This window comes from Aotus nancymaae, unplaced genomic scaffold (assembly GCF_030222135.1).
Source record: "Aotus nancymaae isolate 86718 unplaced genomic scaffold, 86718_ANA_hifiasm-v0.15.2.pri h1tg000007l, whole genome shotgun sequence".
Lineage (NCBI taxonomy): Eukaryota > Metazoa > Chordata > Mammalia > Primates > Aotidae > Aotus > Aotus nancymaae.
The window spans coordinates 17267968-17284349 of NW_026988418.1; the positions used below are offsets into that span (position 1 = coordinate 17267968).

At 38.6% G+C, this 16382-nt stretch overlaps 1 protein-coding gene across 2 annotated transcripts in view; it reads right to left on the reverse strand.

Moving 5' to 3' along the window:
- Window positions 1-16382, reverse strand: part of NDC1 (NDC1 transmembrane nucleoporin) — a 66067-nt gene that overhangs the window by 42120 nt on the left and 7565 nt on the right. For both annotated transcript variants that reach the window (XM_012442776.3, XM_012442775.3), the window contains exons 4-6: window positions 15302-15476; window positions 13085-13223; window positions 8606-8714 (exon numbers count right to left, since the gene is read on the reverse strand). In XM_012442776.3, the coding sequence (XP_012298199.2) occupies window positions 8606-8714; window positions 13085-13223; window positions 15302-15476 (423 nt within the window). The remainder of the gene's footprint in view (window positions 1-8605; window positions 8715-13084; window positions 13224-15301; window positions 15477-16382) is intronic.

Consider the following 16382-nt stretch of genomic DNA (forward strand, 5'->3'; position numbering starts at 1 on the left):
GTAACCTGGTAATCTAACCCCTATCCCTCACAGCAGCTGCAGCAAAACCTGCCCAAGAAGAGTCTGAGCTCAGACTCACCTAGCCCTGCCCTCACCTGATGGTCCTTCCCTACCCGCTCTGGTAGCGGAAGACAAAGGACATATAATCTTGGGAGTTCTAGGGCCCTACCCACTGCTGGTCCCTCTCCACACTACTACAGCTGATGTTTTCTGGAAAGTGCAACCTCCTGACAAGAGGCCAACCAGCACAAAAGTAGAGCATTAAACCACCAAAGCTAAGAACCCTTACAGAATCCACTGCACCCCACCACCTCCACTGGAACAGGCACTGGTATCCATGGCTGAGAGACCTAGACATGGTTCACATCTCAGGACTCTGTGCAGACAACCTCCAGCACCAGCCCAGAGCCACGTGGACTCACTGGGTGCCTAGATCCAGAAAAGAGACAACGATCACTGCAGTTCAGCTCACAGGAAGCCACATCCAAAGGAAAAGGGGGAGAGTACTGCATCTAAGGAACACCTCGTGGGACAAAAGAATATGAACAACAGCCTTTAGCCCTAGACCTTCCCTCTGACAGAGCCTGCCCAAATGAGAAGGAACCAGAATACCAACCCTGGTAATATGACTAAACAAGGTTCTTCAACACTCCCCTCAACAAAAATCACACTAGTTCACCAGCAATGAATCCAAACAAAGAAGAAATCCTTGACTTAACCTGAAAAAGAATTCAAATAGAAGTTATTAAGCTAATCAGGGAGAGACCAGAGAAAGGCCAAGCCCAATGCAAGGAAATCCGAACAATGATACAAGAAGTGAAGGGAGAATTATTCACAGAAATAGATAGCTTGAAGAAAAAACAATCAAGAATTCAGGAAACTTTGGACACACTTTTAGAACTGCAAAATGCGGAGCCTGTCAGTATTACAGTTAGTTTTCTAGTGACTCATAAAATAACATTTCCTGTTTCATGTAGAATAATGTTTGTCAACTGTCTTTTCTCTGCCCCAGCACATGCCATACTCTTATCTGTACCATTGGTTGATAGTTGCAATAATTCATTTGGATTTGAAGAAAGACTGTCCCTAGGCACAGTATTTGAATTGCTGGGGATTATGATTCACCCTCTTTGGAGAATATACTTTCTTTTCACCCCCCACATCCTGAGAGCCACTAATGTAAAATACAGAAACATAGCCGAGGAACAAACAGACCATTTCCATACTAAACCAGTTTGTTATCTTTAGATTTCTTCCAATAGTGTGAGTGTATCCATTGCTGGCAGTGGAGGGCTTGCCATGAAAATGCAACCTATTTAAGGCATTCATGAGAAGTATTAAGTTGTGCTGTCTCCTTTTACAAGGGAAAACTTAAGTGTGGAATGCATTCTATGGGGAAAGAAGCTATGAAGATGCATAAGACACTTTGTACATCTATTCCTGCAGCCCATTGGTTGCTTCTATTTATCCCTTGGCTCAAGTTCTGCCCTTTGGAAAAATGCTGAGCGAGTCTTTTATTCTCTGTGTGACAACCCTCTGAATAGTTGAAGTTGTTCGTTGTAACTTCAGGTTATAACAGCCCTTAGTTCATTTATTTTGCATTTGTTCAATAAATATTTAACAGAAAAAAAAAAAAGAAATGCAAAATGCTCTGGCAAGTCTCAGCAATCGAATTGAACAAGTAGAAAGAAATTCAGAGCTCGAAGACAAGGTCTTCGAATTAACCCAATCCAACAAAGACAAAGAAAAAAGAATAGGAAAATATGAACAAAGTCTCCAAGAACTCTGGGAATATGTTAAATAACCAAACAAGAATAACTGGTATTCCTGAGGAAGAAGAGAATTCTAAAAGCTTGGAAAACATAATTGAGGGAATAATCAAGGAAAACTTCCCTGGCCTTGCTAGACCTAGACATCCAAATACAAGAAGCACAAAGAACACCTGCAAAATTTATCACAAAAAGATCTTTGCCTAGGCACATTGTCCTCAGGTTATTCAAAGTTAAGATGAAGGAAATAATCTTAAGACCTGTGAGACAGAAGCACCAGGTAACCTATAAAGGAAAACCTATCAGATTAAGAGCAGATTTCTCAGCAGAAACCCTCCAAACTAGAAAGGACTGGGGCCCTATCTTTAGCCTCCTCAAACAAAACAATTATCAACCAAGAATTTTGTATCCAGAGAAACTAAGCATCATATATGAAGGAAAGATACAGTCTTTTTCTGACAAATAAATGCTGAGAGAATCTGCCATTACCATGCCACCATTACAAGAACTGCTAAAAGGAGCTCAAAATCTTGAAACAAATCCTGGAAACACGTCGAAACAGAACCTCTTTGAAGCGTAAATCAAACAGGACCTATAAAACAAAAATACACGTCGAAAAGCAAAAACAAAAAGCAAAAAAAACCCACAAAGTACACAGGCAACAAAAAGCCATAATGAATGCAACGGTACCTAGTATTTCAATACTAATATTGAATGTAAATGGCCTAAATGCTCCACTTAAAAGATACAGAACCATGGAATGTATGAGAACTCACCAACCATCTGCTGCCTTCAGGAGACTCACATAACACATAAGGACCCAAACAAACTTCAAGCAAAGGGGTGGAAAAAGGCATTTCATGCAAATAAGACACTAAAAGCGAGCAGGGGTAGCTATTCTCATATCTGACAAAACAAACTCTAAAGCAACAGCAGTTAAAAGAGACAAAGAAGGACATTATACAATGTTAAAAGGTCTTGTCCAACAGTAAAATATCACAATCCTAAGCATATATGCACCTAACACTGGAACTCCCAAATTTATAAAACAATTACTAATAAACCTAAGAAATGAGATAGACAGCAACACAATAATAGTGGAGGACTTCAGTACTCCACTGACAGCACTAGACAGGTTAACAAGACAGACAGTCAACAAAGAAACAATGGATTTAAACTATACCTTGGAACGAATGGACTTAACAGATACATAGAGAACATTTCATCCAACAATCGCAGAATACGCAGAATACACATTCTATTCAACAGCACATGGAAACTTCTCCAAGATAGAACACGTGATGGGCCATAAAATGAGCCTCAATAAATTAAGAAAACTGAAATTATATCAAGCACTCTCTCAGACCACAGCGAAATAAAACTGGAAATCAACTCCAAAAGGAACCTTCAGAGCCACGTAAATACATGGAAATTAAAGAACTTGCTCTTGAATAAGCATTGGGTCAAAAATGAAGTCAAGATGGAAATTTAAAAAATTCTTCAAAATGAATGACAATAGTGACACAACCTATCAAAACCTCTGGGACATAGGAAATGTGGTGCTAAGAGGAAAGTTCATAGCCCTAAGCAACTACATCAAAAAGACTAAAAGAGCACAAACTGACATTCAAATATCACATCTCAAGAAACTAGAGAAACAAGAACAAACCCAACCTAAACCCAGCAGGAGAAAGGAAATAACTGAGATCAGAGCAGAACTAAGTAAGTTTGAAACAAACAAACAAATAAAAAATACAAAAGATAAATGAAACAAAAAGCTGGTTCTTTGAAAAGATAAATAAAATTGATAGACCATTAGCAAGATTAATCAAGAAAAGAAAAGAGAAAATCCAAATAACCTAAGAAACGAAACATGAGTTAGTACAACTGACACCACTGAAATATAAAAGATCATTCACAGCTACTATGAACACCTTTACACACATAAACTAGAAAACCTAGAAGAGATGGATAAATTCCTGGAAAAATACAGCCTTCCTAGCTTAAATCAGGAAGAGGCAGATACCCTGAACAGACCAGTAACAAGCAGCAAGACTGAAATGGTAATTTAAAAATTACCAACAAAAAAAAGTCCAGGACCAGATGGATTCACAGCAGAATTCTACCAGACACTGAAAGAAGAATTGGTACCAATCCTTTTGACCCTATTCCACAAGATAGAGAAAGAAGGAGCCCTCCCTAATTCATTTTATGAAGCCAGCATCACCCTAATACCAAAACCAGGAAAGGACATAGCCAAAAAAGAAAACTACAGACTGAGGCCGGGTGCAGTGGCTCACGCCTGTAATCCCAGCACTTTGGAAGGATGAAGCGGGCAGATCACAAGGTCAAGAGATTGAGACCATCCTGGCCAACACGGTGAAAGCCCATCTCTACTAAAAATAAAAAAAAATTAGCTTGGGGCGTGGTGACTTATGCCTATAGTCCCAGTTACTGGGGAGGCTAAGGCAGGAGAATCACCTGAACCCAGAAGGTGGAGGCCACAGTGAGTCAAGATCGTGCCACCGCACTCCAGCCTGATGACAAAGCAAGACTACATCTCAAACAAACAAACAAAAAAAACCACACACACAGACTGATATCCCTGATGAACAATGATGCCAAAATCCTTAACAAAATACTAGCTAACTGAATCCAACAACATGTCAAAAAGATAATCCACCATGATCTAATGGGTTTCATACCAGAGATGCAGGGATGGTTTAACATACATGTCAATAAATGTGATACACCATATAAACAGAATTAAAAACAAAAATCACATGATCATCTAAACAGATGAAGAAAAAACATTCGACAAAATCCAGGATTCCTTCATGATTAAAATGCTCAGAAACACTGGCATACAAGGGCCATAGCTTAATGTAATAAAAGCTAACTATGACAAACCCACAGCCAACACAATACTGAATGGGAAAGAGCTGAAAGCACTCCCTCTGAGAACTGGAACAGAGAAGGATGCCCACTCGCACGACTCCTCTTTTTTTTTTTTTCTTGAGACGGAGTTTCGCTCTTGTTACCCAGGCTGGAGTGCAATGGCATGATCTCGGCTCACCGCAACCTCCGCCTCCTGGGTTCAGACAATTCTCCTGCCTCAGCCTCCTGAGTAGCTGGGATTACAGGCACGCGCCACCATGCCCAGCTAATTTTTTGTATTTTTAGTAGAGAAGGGGTTTCGCCATGTTGACCAGGATGGTCTTGATCTCTTGACCTTGTGATCCACCCGCCTCGGCCTCCCAAAGTGCTGGGATTACAGGCGTGAGCCACCGCGCCCGGCCAACTCCTCTTTAATATAGTATTGGAAGTCCTAGCCAGAGCAATCACACAAGAGAAAGAATTTAAGGGCATCCAAATTGGTAAAGAGGAAGTCAAACTGTCACTGTTTGCTGATGATATGATAGTTTACCTTAAAAACCCTAAGGACTCCTCCACAAAGTTCTTAAAACTGATAAAATTCAGCAAAGTTTCCAGATATAAGATTAATGTACACAAATCAGTAGCTCTCCTATATGCCAACAGCAACCAAGCAGAGAATCAAATAAAAAACTCAATCCCTTTTACAATAGCAGCAAAAAAAAAAAAAAAAAAAAACACCTTAGGAATATACCTAACCAAGGAGTCGAAAGACCTCTAAAAGGAAAACTACAAAACACTGCTGAAAGAAATCAGAGAGGACACAAACAAATGGAAACACATTCCATGCTCATGGACGGGTTAGAATCACTATTGTGAAAATGACCATAGTGCCAAAAGCAATCTACAAATTCAACACAATCCCCATCAGAATACCACCATTATTCTTCAAAGAATTAGAAAAAACAATTCTAAAATTCATATGGAACCAAAAATGAACCAACATAGCCAAAGCAAGACTAAGCAAAAAGAACGAATCTGCAGGCATCACATTACCTGATTTCAAACTATACTATAAGGCCATACTTACTAAAACAGAGTGGTACTGGTATGAAAATAGGCACATAGACCAATGGAACAGAATAGAGAACCCAAAAATAAACCCAAATACTTAAAACCAACTGATCTTCAACAAAGCAAAAAACATAAAATGGGGAAAGAACACCCTTTTCAACAAATGGTGCTGGGATAATTGGCTAGCCACATGTAAAAGAATGAAACTGGATCCTCATCTCTCACCTTATACAAAAATCAACTCAAGATGGATTAAGGAGTTAAACCTAAGACCTGAAACTATAAAAATTCTAGAAGGTAACATTGGAAAAACCCTTCTAAACATTGGCTTAGGCAAAGATTTCATGACCAAGAGCCCAAAAGCAAATGCAATAAAAACAAAGATGAATAGCTGAGACCTAATTAAACTAAAGAGCTTTTTGCATGGCAAAAGGAACAGTCAGCAGAGTAAGCAGACAACCCACAGAGTGGGAGAAAATCTTCACTATCTATACATGTGACAAAGGACTAATATCCAGAATCTACAACAAACTCAAACAAATCAGTAAGAAAAAAACAAACAATCCCATCAAAAATGGGCTAAGAACATGAATAGACAATTCTCAAAAGAAGATACACAAATGGCCAACAAATATATGAAAAAATGCTCAACATCACTAATGATCAGGGAAATGCAAATCAAAACCACAATGTAATACCACCTTACTCCTGCAAGAATGGCCATAATCAAAAAAATCAAAAAGCAGATGTTGGCGTGGATGCAGTGTACAAGGAACACTTCTACACTGCTGGTAGGAATGTAAACTAGTTCAGCCACTATGGAAAACAGTGTGGAGATTCCTTAAAGAACTAGAAGTAGAACGACCACTTGATCCAGCAATTCCACTACTGGGTATCTACTCAGAGGAAAAGAATTCATCATTCGAAAAAGATACTTGCACATGCATGTTTATAGCAGCACAATTCACAATAGCAAAATCGTGGAACCAACCCAAATGCCTATCAATCAACAAGTGGATAAAGAAACTGTGATATATATACTATGTGTGTATATATAGATATAGATATAGATATAGATATAAATAAAACATATACATATGATAGAATATCATATACATATAGAATATATATGTGTGTGTGTGTGTCTATATATATATATATATATATGTATATGATAGAATACCATGCAACCATAAAAAGGAATGAATTAGTAACATTTGCAGTGACCTGGATGAGACTGGAGACTATTATTCTAAGTGAAGTAACTCAGGAATGGAAAACCAAACATTGTATGTTCTCACTGATATGTGGGAGCTAAACTATGAGGATGCAAAGGCATAAGAATGACACAATAGACTTTGGGGACTTGGGGGGAAAAGTGGGAGGGGGGTGAGGGATAAAAGATTACAAATCAGGTGCAGTGTATACTGCTCAGGTGATGGGTGCACCAAAATCTCACAAATTAACACTAAATAATTTACTCATGTAACCAAATACCACCTGTACCCAAATAACTTATGGAAAGAAAGATGAGAGGGGGAAAAATTACAATGAAGTATTTACATTAGAATGACAATTGTAAGAGCTATGCAGAAAGGGACTATACAAAACTACAAGTGAAAAAAATAAACAGGATGGCCTATACACAGTAAGAAGAATTTTATAATATATATCCATAGAAAATACAACATCAGAAAAAGTTATAATCTGAAATAGTATTTTAGAAGGGAAGATTTTGTTTAAATTATTATGCATTGCTAACAAGATTACTGTTTTCAGCTTGCACTATTCATACTAAATAAACAACTGCATTTTTGTGCTTAATATTCATGTTAATAAATTCCACAAGTTGCCCCATCAACAAAATACTTATAGTAGTACTAGTATCAAGTTACAATTTAGAAAAATGAGTATGGCATTTCTAGAAAGAGTAATAACCAAATGATTCTCAATATTTTTTCTTATTTAAAAAAGAATGCATTTTTTTTAAATTGTGGTAAAAAAAAAAAAAAACCAATAACATAAAATTTACCATCTTAGGCCAGGCACAGTGGCTCATGCCTGTAATCCTAGCACTTTGGGAGGCCTAGGCAGGTGAATCACCTGAGGTCAGGAATTCAAGACCAGCCTGGCCAACATGGTGAAACCTTGTCTCTACTAAAAATACAAAAATTAGCAGGGTGTGGTGGCACACACCTGGTAGTAGTCCCAGCTACTTGGGAGGCTGAGGCAGGATAATCGCTTGAACCCAGGAGGCAGAGGTTGCAGTGAGCTGAGATCACGCCATTACACTCCAGCCTGGATGACAGAGCGAGACTCAATCTCAAAAAAAAAAAAAAAATTTTACCACCTTAGCCATCTTTAAGAGTTCGGTACAGCAGTGTTAACTATATGACATTTTTGTGCAACAGATCTCTAGAACTTTTTCATTTTGCAAAACTGAAACTCTATACCCATTGAACAACTCCACCCCTTCCCAACTCTCCAGCCCGACAACCACCATTCTGCTTTCTAAGAATTTGATTATTTTAGATACCTCATATAAGAGGAATCATACAAGATAAGATACTCATATAAGAGTATTTGTCTTTTTGTGACTGGCTTATCTCCCTTAGCATAATGTCCTCAAGGTTTAATCATGTTGTAGTACATAACAAGATTTCCTTATTTTTAAATAACATTTCATTATAAGTATATATCACATTTTCTTTAACAGTATTTTCCCTTAACTAAATACATTATCTTTAACAATTTAAACAATGAATCAGTTGTGCTAATCACATACATGCAACTGTAAAAAATACATAAGCACAAGAAGGAGTTTGTAACTGACATTTTCTGGGCTATGAGATAATACTTCACTGTATCAAAAAACCAGATATTCTTACCAAGAAAATAATATAAAATGCAGAAATTTCTAACCAGGAACAGTGATTCCACACAACTGTGTTTAACTAGTAAGAGCAGAGATCTCCTAAAACGCAAAAACTTGTATTGCTGTGGGAAAAAAAAAACAGAATCAAATGATACATCCAAATCAAATGACACACTCCACATCATCTTAAAGCAAGCACTTAACTGTAATAGTTTACATAGAAAACATAGTTATTGTACAAAAAGACAAAGGGTATTGCGGAAGCAAAAACATCAACTATTTCTGATGTTAAAAAATCTAATATTTATATTATACAACATCTCACTGATATAAAGCCAGAAATAAGAAAATTAACCGTATCAACCCATACTTGGTACTAAGCACTATGGAAATGAAGAAAGTACAAGAAACACATAACAACAGCAGCTAACATTTTTTTGTTGCTTACCATGTACCAGGTACTGTCCTAAGCACCTTACAAGTTTTAATTTACTTAAACCTCATAAGAACCCTAAGAGGGAGTTTCTACTACTACCCTCATCTTAGAGATGAAGAAAACAAGGCACAGAGAGATTAAATAACTTAACCAATGTTATCAGCCAGCAAAAGGAAAATCTGAGTTACCAATCCAGGCAGGCTGGTTTCAGAGCCTCCAATCTTAAAGATAATACACACTGCCTTTGCACTAAATTTTTAAAATGCTGTTTGCAGAAAAATGGGAGGCAGTGAAGAAGATACCAGCCTAGGAATCAAGAAATGTGAGTTATAGTGCTCCCTCTTTCTCTGCAACCCTCAGTAAGTCACGTCTCCTCTCTAATTACATGGACGATAAGAAAGCTGAAACAGCTGAATAGTTCCTTAGTGGGAACCTGCAAATTCTAATGATCTAAGACACGGGTGTCTAATCTTTTGGCTTCCTTGGGCCACACTGAAAGAAGAAAAATTGTCTTGGGCCACACATAAAATACACTAACGACAGCTGATGAGACAAAAGAAAGGAAAGAAAGGAAGGAAGGAAGGTTGGTTGCAGTGAGCTGAGATCACGCCACTGCACTCCAGCCTGGGCAACAAGAGCAAAACTACGTCCCAAAAAAAGAAGGCTTAATTTTTCATAGATTACATTAAAAAAAGGAGTTACTGAATAATACATATAAGATAAAAACCACTTATATAAATCCCACTCCACAAAATATATAAGTACAGTATATGTAAATGTACAGTAAAGGGTCTGGAAGAATATACATTAAACTGGTAACAGTTTAAATGGTAAAACTATTACCAGTTTAGCGTATATTCTTAATCCCATTGGTAACAATGGTTACCAGTGAAACAAAAATTGAGACTGGCCATGGGGTGGTTAAGGAAACGTTTAACTTATCAATATAGTACTTAAATATTTTATAATAAAAATGTTATCACTCTTGGAAAGCTTACCTGACAGGTAGCATCAAAAACAATGATGATACAAACATACTGAGATTGTCTGGCAAACATTAATAAATAATGGCGACGATGATAATGGTTGTTACTGCTTATAAAAAAAAATTCGTTAAGCTCTAAAGTTCTCTGGTCATCATGGCTATTAATCACCACATTGTGCTCTATAGAGAGTCAGAAGGGGAATGGGCCTGACTCTTCCCACAACAAACTTGCAGTTTCCTGACAATCCAACTTAAAATGCACATAGCAAGGTCATATACTGTGTGCCGCACTCCTAGAGCTAATGAAAGAAGGATAAGCTACGGTGTCCTCCGTACCTCTCAGTCTTCTTGGGAGGCAAAACTACCCTGCCAGGCAAGACACTTAGAAACCTAATGGACAGGAAACTATGGTCCTGGGCATCAAGAGCCATCATTTCCACTAGTCTTGCCAAATTTTCAGCTTCCTCATTTCACTGTCCTTCCACCGCACCACTCAGCAAAACACGTGCTCCCACCATCCCCAGGCTAGAGACCACCTAACTGGGCAGACCAATACCACTATACACTCATGGCTATAAGACACGCCACAGATATATTTTTTGACCAAATACTGAATTATCAATTGTTAAAAATCGATATTCTGCCAAAGCTGAAGCCAAAGCTGAATATTATTAACATCATAAACTTTTGGGATTAAGAATAAACGTAACATTTTACCAAAAGAAATTACAAAAAATCAGTGCTAAAATTTTACAAATATTGACGTTACATGGTAGAAACAATAATTTATCAGTATTGTCAACTATGGGACTTCTATGTTCACTCTACTGGGCATCTGTAGTGTTAAATAGATGGTCACTTACAACTGGGGACCATGGAGGTCCAGTAAAGTATTTTGGGGCATCTGATTTTTCTCTAACACTTTCTTTTATTACTAATATTCTTAATTATGTTAGGATCAAAGATGATTTGTTATGGAATATTTCTATATAAGATTTTGGAGGTTTTCTCCTTGTGAAATTTTGAGGTAGCCAAGTTGACATCCTGCTTTTAATTCATCTTCACAAGACATGAAGAATTTCTAAATAGGACTTTTTTTCCTCATACACTCACAGATTGTAGGGAGGTAAGAGAAAGATCCTTTTCAGTGAACACCATCTCCCTGCTCTGTGTGTATTTTCATTAGCTTGTTCTCATGGATGCAATGGTATGTGAAAACTTTTTTTCTTTTTAAAGAGATAAGGTCTCAGCCAGGCACAGTGGCTCATGCCTGTAATCCCAACACTTTGGGAGGCCAAGGCAGGTATATTGTTTGAGCCTAGGAGTTCCAGACCACATTGGGCAACATAGTGAGACCCCATCTCTACAAAAATTACAAAAAGTAGCCAGACGTGGTGGTGCATGCCTGTAGCCCCAGCTCAGGAGGGCTGAGATAGGAGGACTGCTTGAACCAGGAAGTCAAAGCTGCAGTGAGCCCTGATTGTGCCACTGCACTCCAGCATGAGTGACAGAGCAAGACCTTTTCTCAAAAAAAAAAGAAAAATTTAAAAAGAGAGGGAAAGACAGGGTCTGGCTACGTTGCCCAGACTGGGCTTAAGAGATCCTCCCACCTCAGCCTTCCAAAGTGCTTAGATTATGGGCATAAGCCACTGTGCCCAGCCAAAAGTTTTAGTTAATCCATCACATTCTCATATTATACTCTCATAATAATATACCATTTGTTTACATATCTCTCTCTTCCCACCAGACTGAGTCCTAGTTGGAGGGAGCTAGTTCTAACATTTTTGCTCCAATGCCCAGTCCTCAGCCTGCCAGAGCATGAACAAAGCAAGTAATAGAAATATGCGAATGAGGAGCAGCAGAAACAGGCTGGGAAGAGCCCTGATGCATCTGTGAGACATCTCAACCATCTTTCTCTCTCCTGCCAGAGGAGGGGTTCTAAGTTTCAGGAATGACTCTTACCAGATTCGATTTTTAAGACCTAACTGAAAGATAGTTTATACTCTACCACTCAAATCAGCTGAAACTGTTTTATTTATACATACTTTGCCTTGTTCTGAAAATGATATAAGACAGTAATTGATATATTCTAAAATTATTTGCACATCCCCAAGCTCACAAGGTTCTTAAGTTCAAAAAGAAGCTGACAGGCCAGTCACAATGGCACACATCTGTAATCCTAGCACTTTGAGAGGCCAAGGTGGGCAGATAATTTGAGTCCATGAGCTCGAGACCAGCCTGGGCAACACATGGAAAAACCCCATCTCAACAAAGAGTACAAAAATTAGCCAGGCACAATGGTGCACACCTGTAGTCCCAGATACTCGGGGGGACCTAGGTGGAAGGATTGCTTGAGCCAGGAGATCAAAGCTGTAGTGAACTGTCATCATACCGCTGCACTCCAGCCTGGGTGACAGAATGAGACTCTGTCTTAAAAAACAAACAGCAGCAGCTGGGTGCGGTGGCTCATGCCAGTAATCCCAGCACTTTGGGAGTCTGCAGTGGGTGGATTACTTGAGGTCAGGAGTTCAAGACCAGCCTGGCCAACATGGTGAAACCCTATCTCTACTAAAAATATAAAAATTAACCAGGCGTGATGGCATGTGCCTGTAATCCCAGCTACTTGGGAGGCTGAGGCAGAATCACTTGAACCCAGGAGGTGGAGGTTGCAGTGAGCAGAGATTGCACTATTGTACTCCAGCCTGGGCAAAGAGGCAAGACTCCGTCTCAAAAAAAAAAGAAGCTACACAGAGGACTTTGCACGAATGTCATCACCAACCTCCCCAAACCCTGCTGGGTCACAAGTGCCACTACCTAGCAGAGAGGGAAACAGTGTAGCAAAGAGGTATTCTGAGAGCAGCAACAGGAAAGGGTAGCTACAACTCTCAAAATTACGCTGAAGTCTCATGAAGACAAATCTCTTCTCCCTAAATAGCATTTTGAGGATTTCAATTCTAAGTTTTGGTTAGCAAATCTTGAATGAATCAGATAAATCCAGTTATATACATATGCACCAAGGCAATTTTACCTCAGCTAAATTGTGACATAAAGTAATGCTCAAATGATCTTACCTGTATGATGGGAAATGGAAGATAGTTCATGTTGTTAACAAAATACAGGAGGCTATAGCTATAGCCCATAAATGCTCCAGCCAGTAGAAAAAAAAGATGATATTCATTTAAGCAGGTTTGCACAGCAGGGCTACCAAAGCTGAAGGGAAAAAGTTAAGTTATTAATTCCACAGTCAGGGACATATATCACTGTTTTAGGCTCAAGATTTACTGAAGGCAAAGCTTAATTACTTTAATGACTTAAGAACAGTCCCAAATTCTAACAAGATGGCTCATTTTCAGTAAGTGTGAACAAGATTAACAAAACCTTTTTTCCTGAATCATGAGACTCTGATCTTTAATTAACTCTACCTCTGTTCCCCTGGAAATCTGATATAATTAAGAATATCTGGTAAACTGTATCCAGACTGAAAGGAACTATAAATAAGTTATATATACCTGACAGAGATGCCGTAACATTGGGTGTGTGTTATCCCTTTAAAACTGAGTATTTCCTCATGGGGTCCTGGATGTGTGCCTGTAAAATTGCTACAAGAGATACTCCTGGATTTTGTGGGGCACAAGGCCTTTAAAGCACAGAGTCCCATATGTGTCTGATGCTGATTTTTTTTCCCTTGTACCTGAGTTGTAACCACAGACAAAACTAAAGCTCCCAGGTGGCTACAGGCCCCATTATCTGTTTGAACTGCCTGAAGGACTCCTGCTAAAGAGGAACTTCTGATGCTTCCCTGCTAAAAAGCTAGGGTTGTAAATTCTGAATATTTAGTTAAATCTAAGAGGAGCCCCCTGCTGGACACTGCTATAAGCCACTACCCTATCATCATTTTACAATAGCTTTACTTATAAGCATAAGATCTAGCTGGTAAACATCAAGCTCTTAAACTCCTTTGAGTTTCTTGAGAATCTCTATGATCTATCAGATATTTGGTGGTATACAGAGCCAACATCATAATTCAGTAGAATTCAATTTTTCATAAATATACACAGGTTGTAGGCCTGCACCACCATCTAACTCCATGAGAGGTAAGACTCTAGATTAACTGTTTTCTGAAACTGGAATTACAAAATGATAAAAAAAAGATTAGTTTTTGTTAAAGATTCTGACTATGAAATCATCAGGAAATGTATTTGTAATAGGCACTATAATGCCTTCAACAACTTGTAGCTTACTGCTACCTTCTGCTCCCTGGAACTTCACTGCCACCTCCGTTAGGGAGAAAAGTACAAAAAGAATTCAAGACTCATCCATGGTGAGCAGTTGGGATTTCCTTATTCACAGTAGTCCCGTACTCACAGTCTTTTATCATTTAATGTTTATCAACAGGACAGTTTTTACCAAAGACAGCCTATGATATTAAAGGGGAAAAAACAACCTGCCTTATATAACAATAGCTGGAGGCAAAAAGAAAATCAAGTATTCAGTAGCAATAATGTAACACTGTTTTAAAGTCAGTGGAAAATAAAGAACTTAAGATCACTCCAGTCATCTTTGTTTAAAAAAAAAACAACAAGGTCTCACTACACTGCCCAGGCTGGGCTGCAGTAGCTATCCACAGGCATGATGACAGGGCATTGCAGCCTCCAATTCCTGAGCTCAAGAGAGCCTCCTGCCTCAGCCTGCCAAGTAGCTGGGACTACAGGCACATGTCACCACTCCTGGCTTCCAGTAATCTTTTTTAATTTTTAAAGTCAGAGTATCATCTTGCAATTAGTATCAATGCCATGTGTTAAAAACTATACAAGTTTCAAAATTATAAAAGCACTCTATAAAAGGTAGTTAGAATTTTCAAAAAATCTTTTCTTTATTCTTTCCATACTACCCTTCCTTCAAACTCTGATCAATGCTACCTCGTCCAAGAACATGTGTGGATCCTTCCTGTTGTCTGAACTTCCACAGGTTTTGTCTGCACATCTCACTTTCTTCGTCCTATTACATCCCTCTGTGTCCATGTCTTAACTTCTCTACTGCTCTCAACTCTCAGGGAGCTTATAGTCTATGTTTGAATCACTCTCATAAATCACATGGCACCTTGCACATAACAATTTTTTTTTAATTGCTGAATAAACATAAAATATTAAAAACACTTGATGTATGCAAAAAAAGAGCCTTTTGCAGAAGTCCGGAAAGCAAAGAATACTCATAGGATTAACCTATATAGGTCACCTTTGGCTTAGTAATTAAATTAGGTTCCTTAGGAAAAATATATTTAATATTACCTGTTAGTACCAGCGCAGGGAACCACAAGAAAACTGTACTGGCCCTGGGTTATCACTGCAGCACACCAGGCCATCACCATTCCCATTGCAGCATGAATAAATGAGTGCATGAGTTGCTGAGGATGAATGATCTTCCCTATCAGAGCTAGTCTGGAGCAGGGAATGGAAGGCACAACTGCAAAGGAAACACATTACTGTGGCTTTATAATCTGAATCATATGCAGTTAGAAGATCTAAACTCTCCCTTCTCATCCTGGCACAAATGCTCCAAAGGCAGAAAGAAACTCAGTCAACATAAATACAATACAGAAAAATTTAAAGTTAAAAAGTCTAACTTAAAAAAATTTGAGGAAAGAATGAATAAAAACAGACAGACACAAAAAAATGCAAACAATCTAGAGAAATGAAACCTAAGGATAGCCTAATTAGCATTTTTCATTAAAATTTCCTAACAGTTCAAATAGTGCCTATCCTAGTACTCTCCTAAGCACATAAAAGAATAATGATTTTTCTCTTTTTTTTCATATATGGACTACTCCAAGGGTCTTGCAGTGTGGGAGAGAGACTGGGCCCACCTCCTGAATACTGACTTTTTATTTATTTATTTTTTGAGGTGGCGTCTTGCTCTGTCACCCAGGTTGGAGTGCAGTGGTGCGATCTTGGCTCACTGCAACCTCCGCCTCCCAGGTTCAAGCAATTCTCCTGCCTCAGCCTCCCGAGTAGCTGGAACTACAGGTGTGCACCACCACACCACACCCATTTAATTTTTTCTATTTTTAGTAGAGACGGGGTTTCACCATGCTAGCCAGGATGGTCTCTATCTGCTGACCTCGTATTCCGCCAGCCTCAGCTTCCCAAAGTGCTGGGATTACAGGTGTGAGCTACCGCGTCAGCCAACTTTTTAAAAAGCGCTCCTGCCATCAGCATTTGAAAGTGTAAATATATAGCCCACTTATGAAAAATAAACATAAAGTAGGTAAATACTGACAACATAAAAATGCTAAGATAAATGCTTATATGAGAATTTTTAATACCCTTCTGACAATCCAAAACATTTTCTGGAAATGAGCTAGGGAGACTA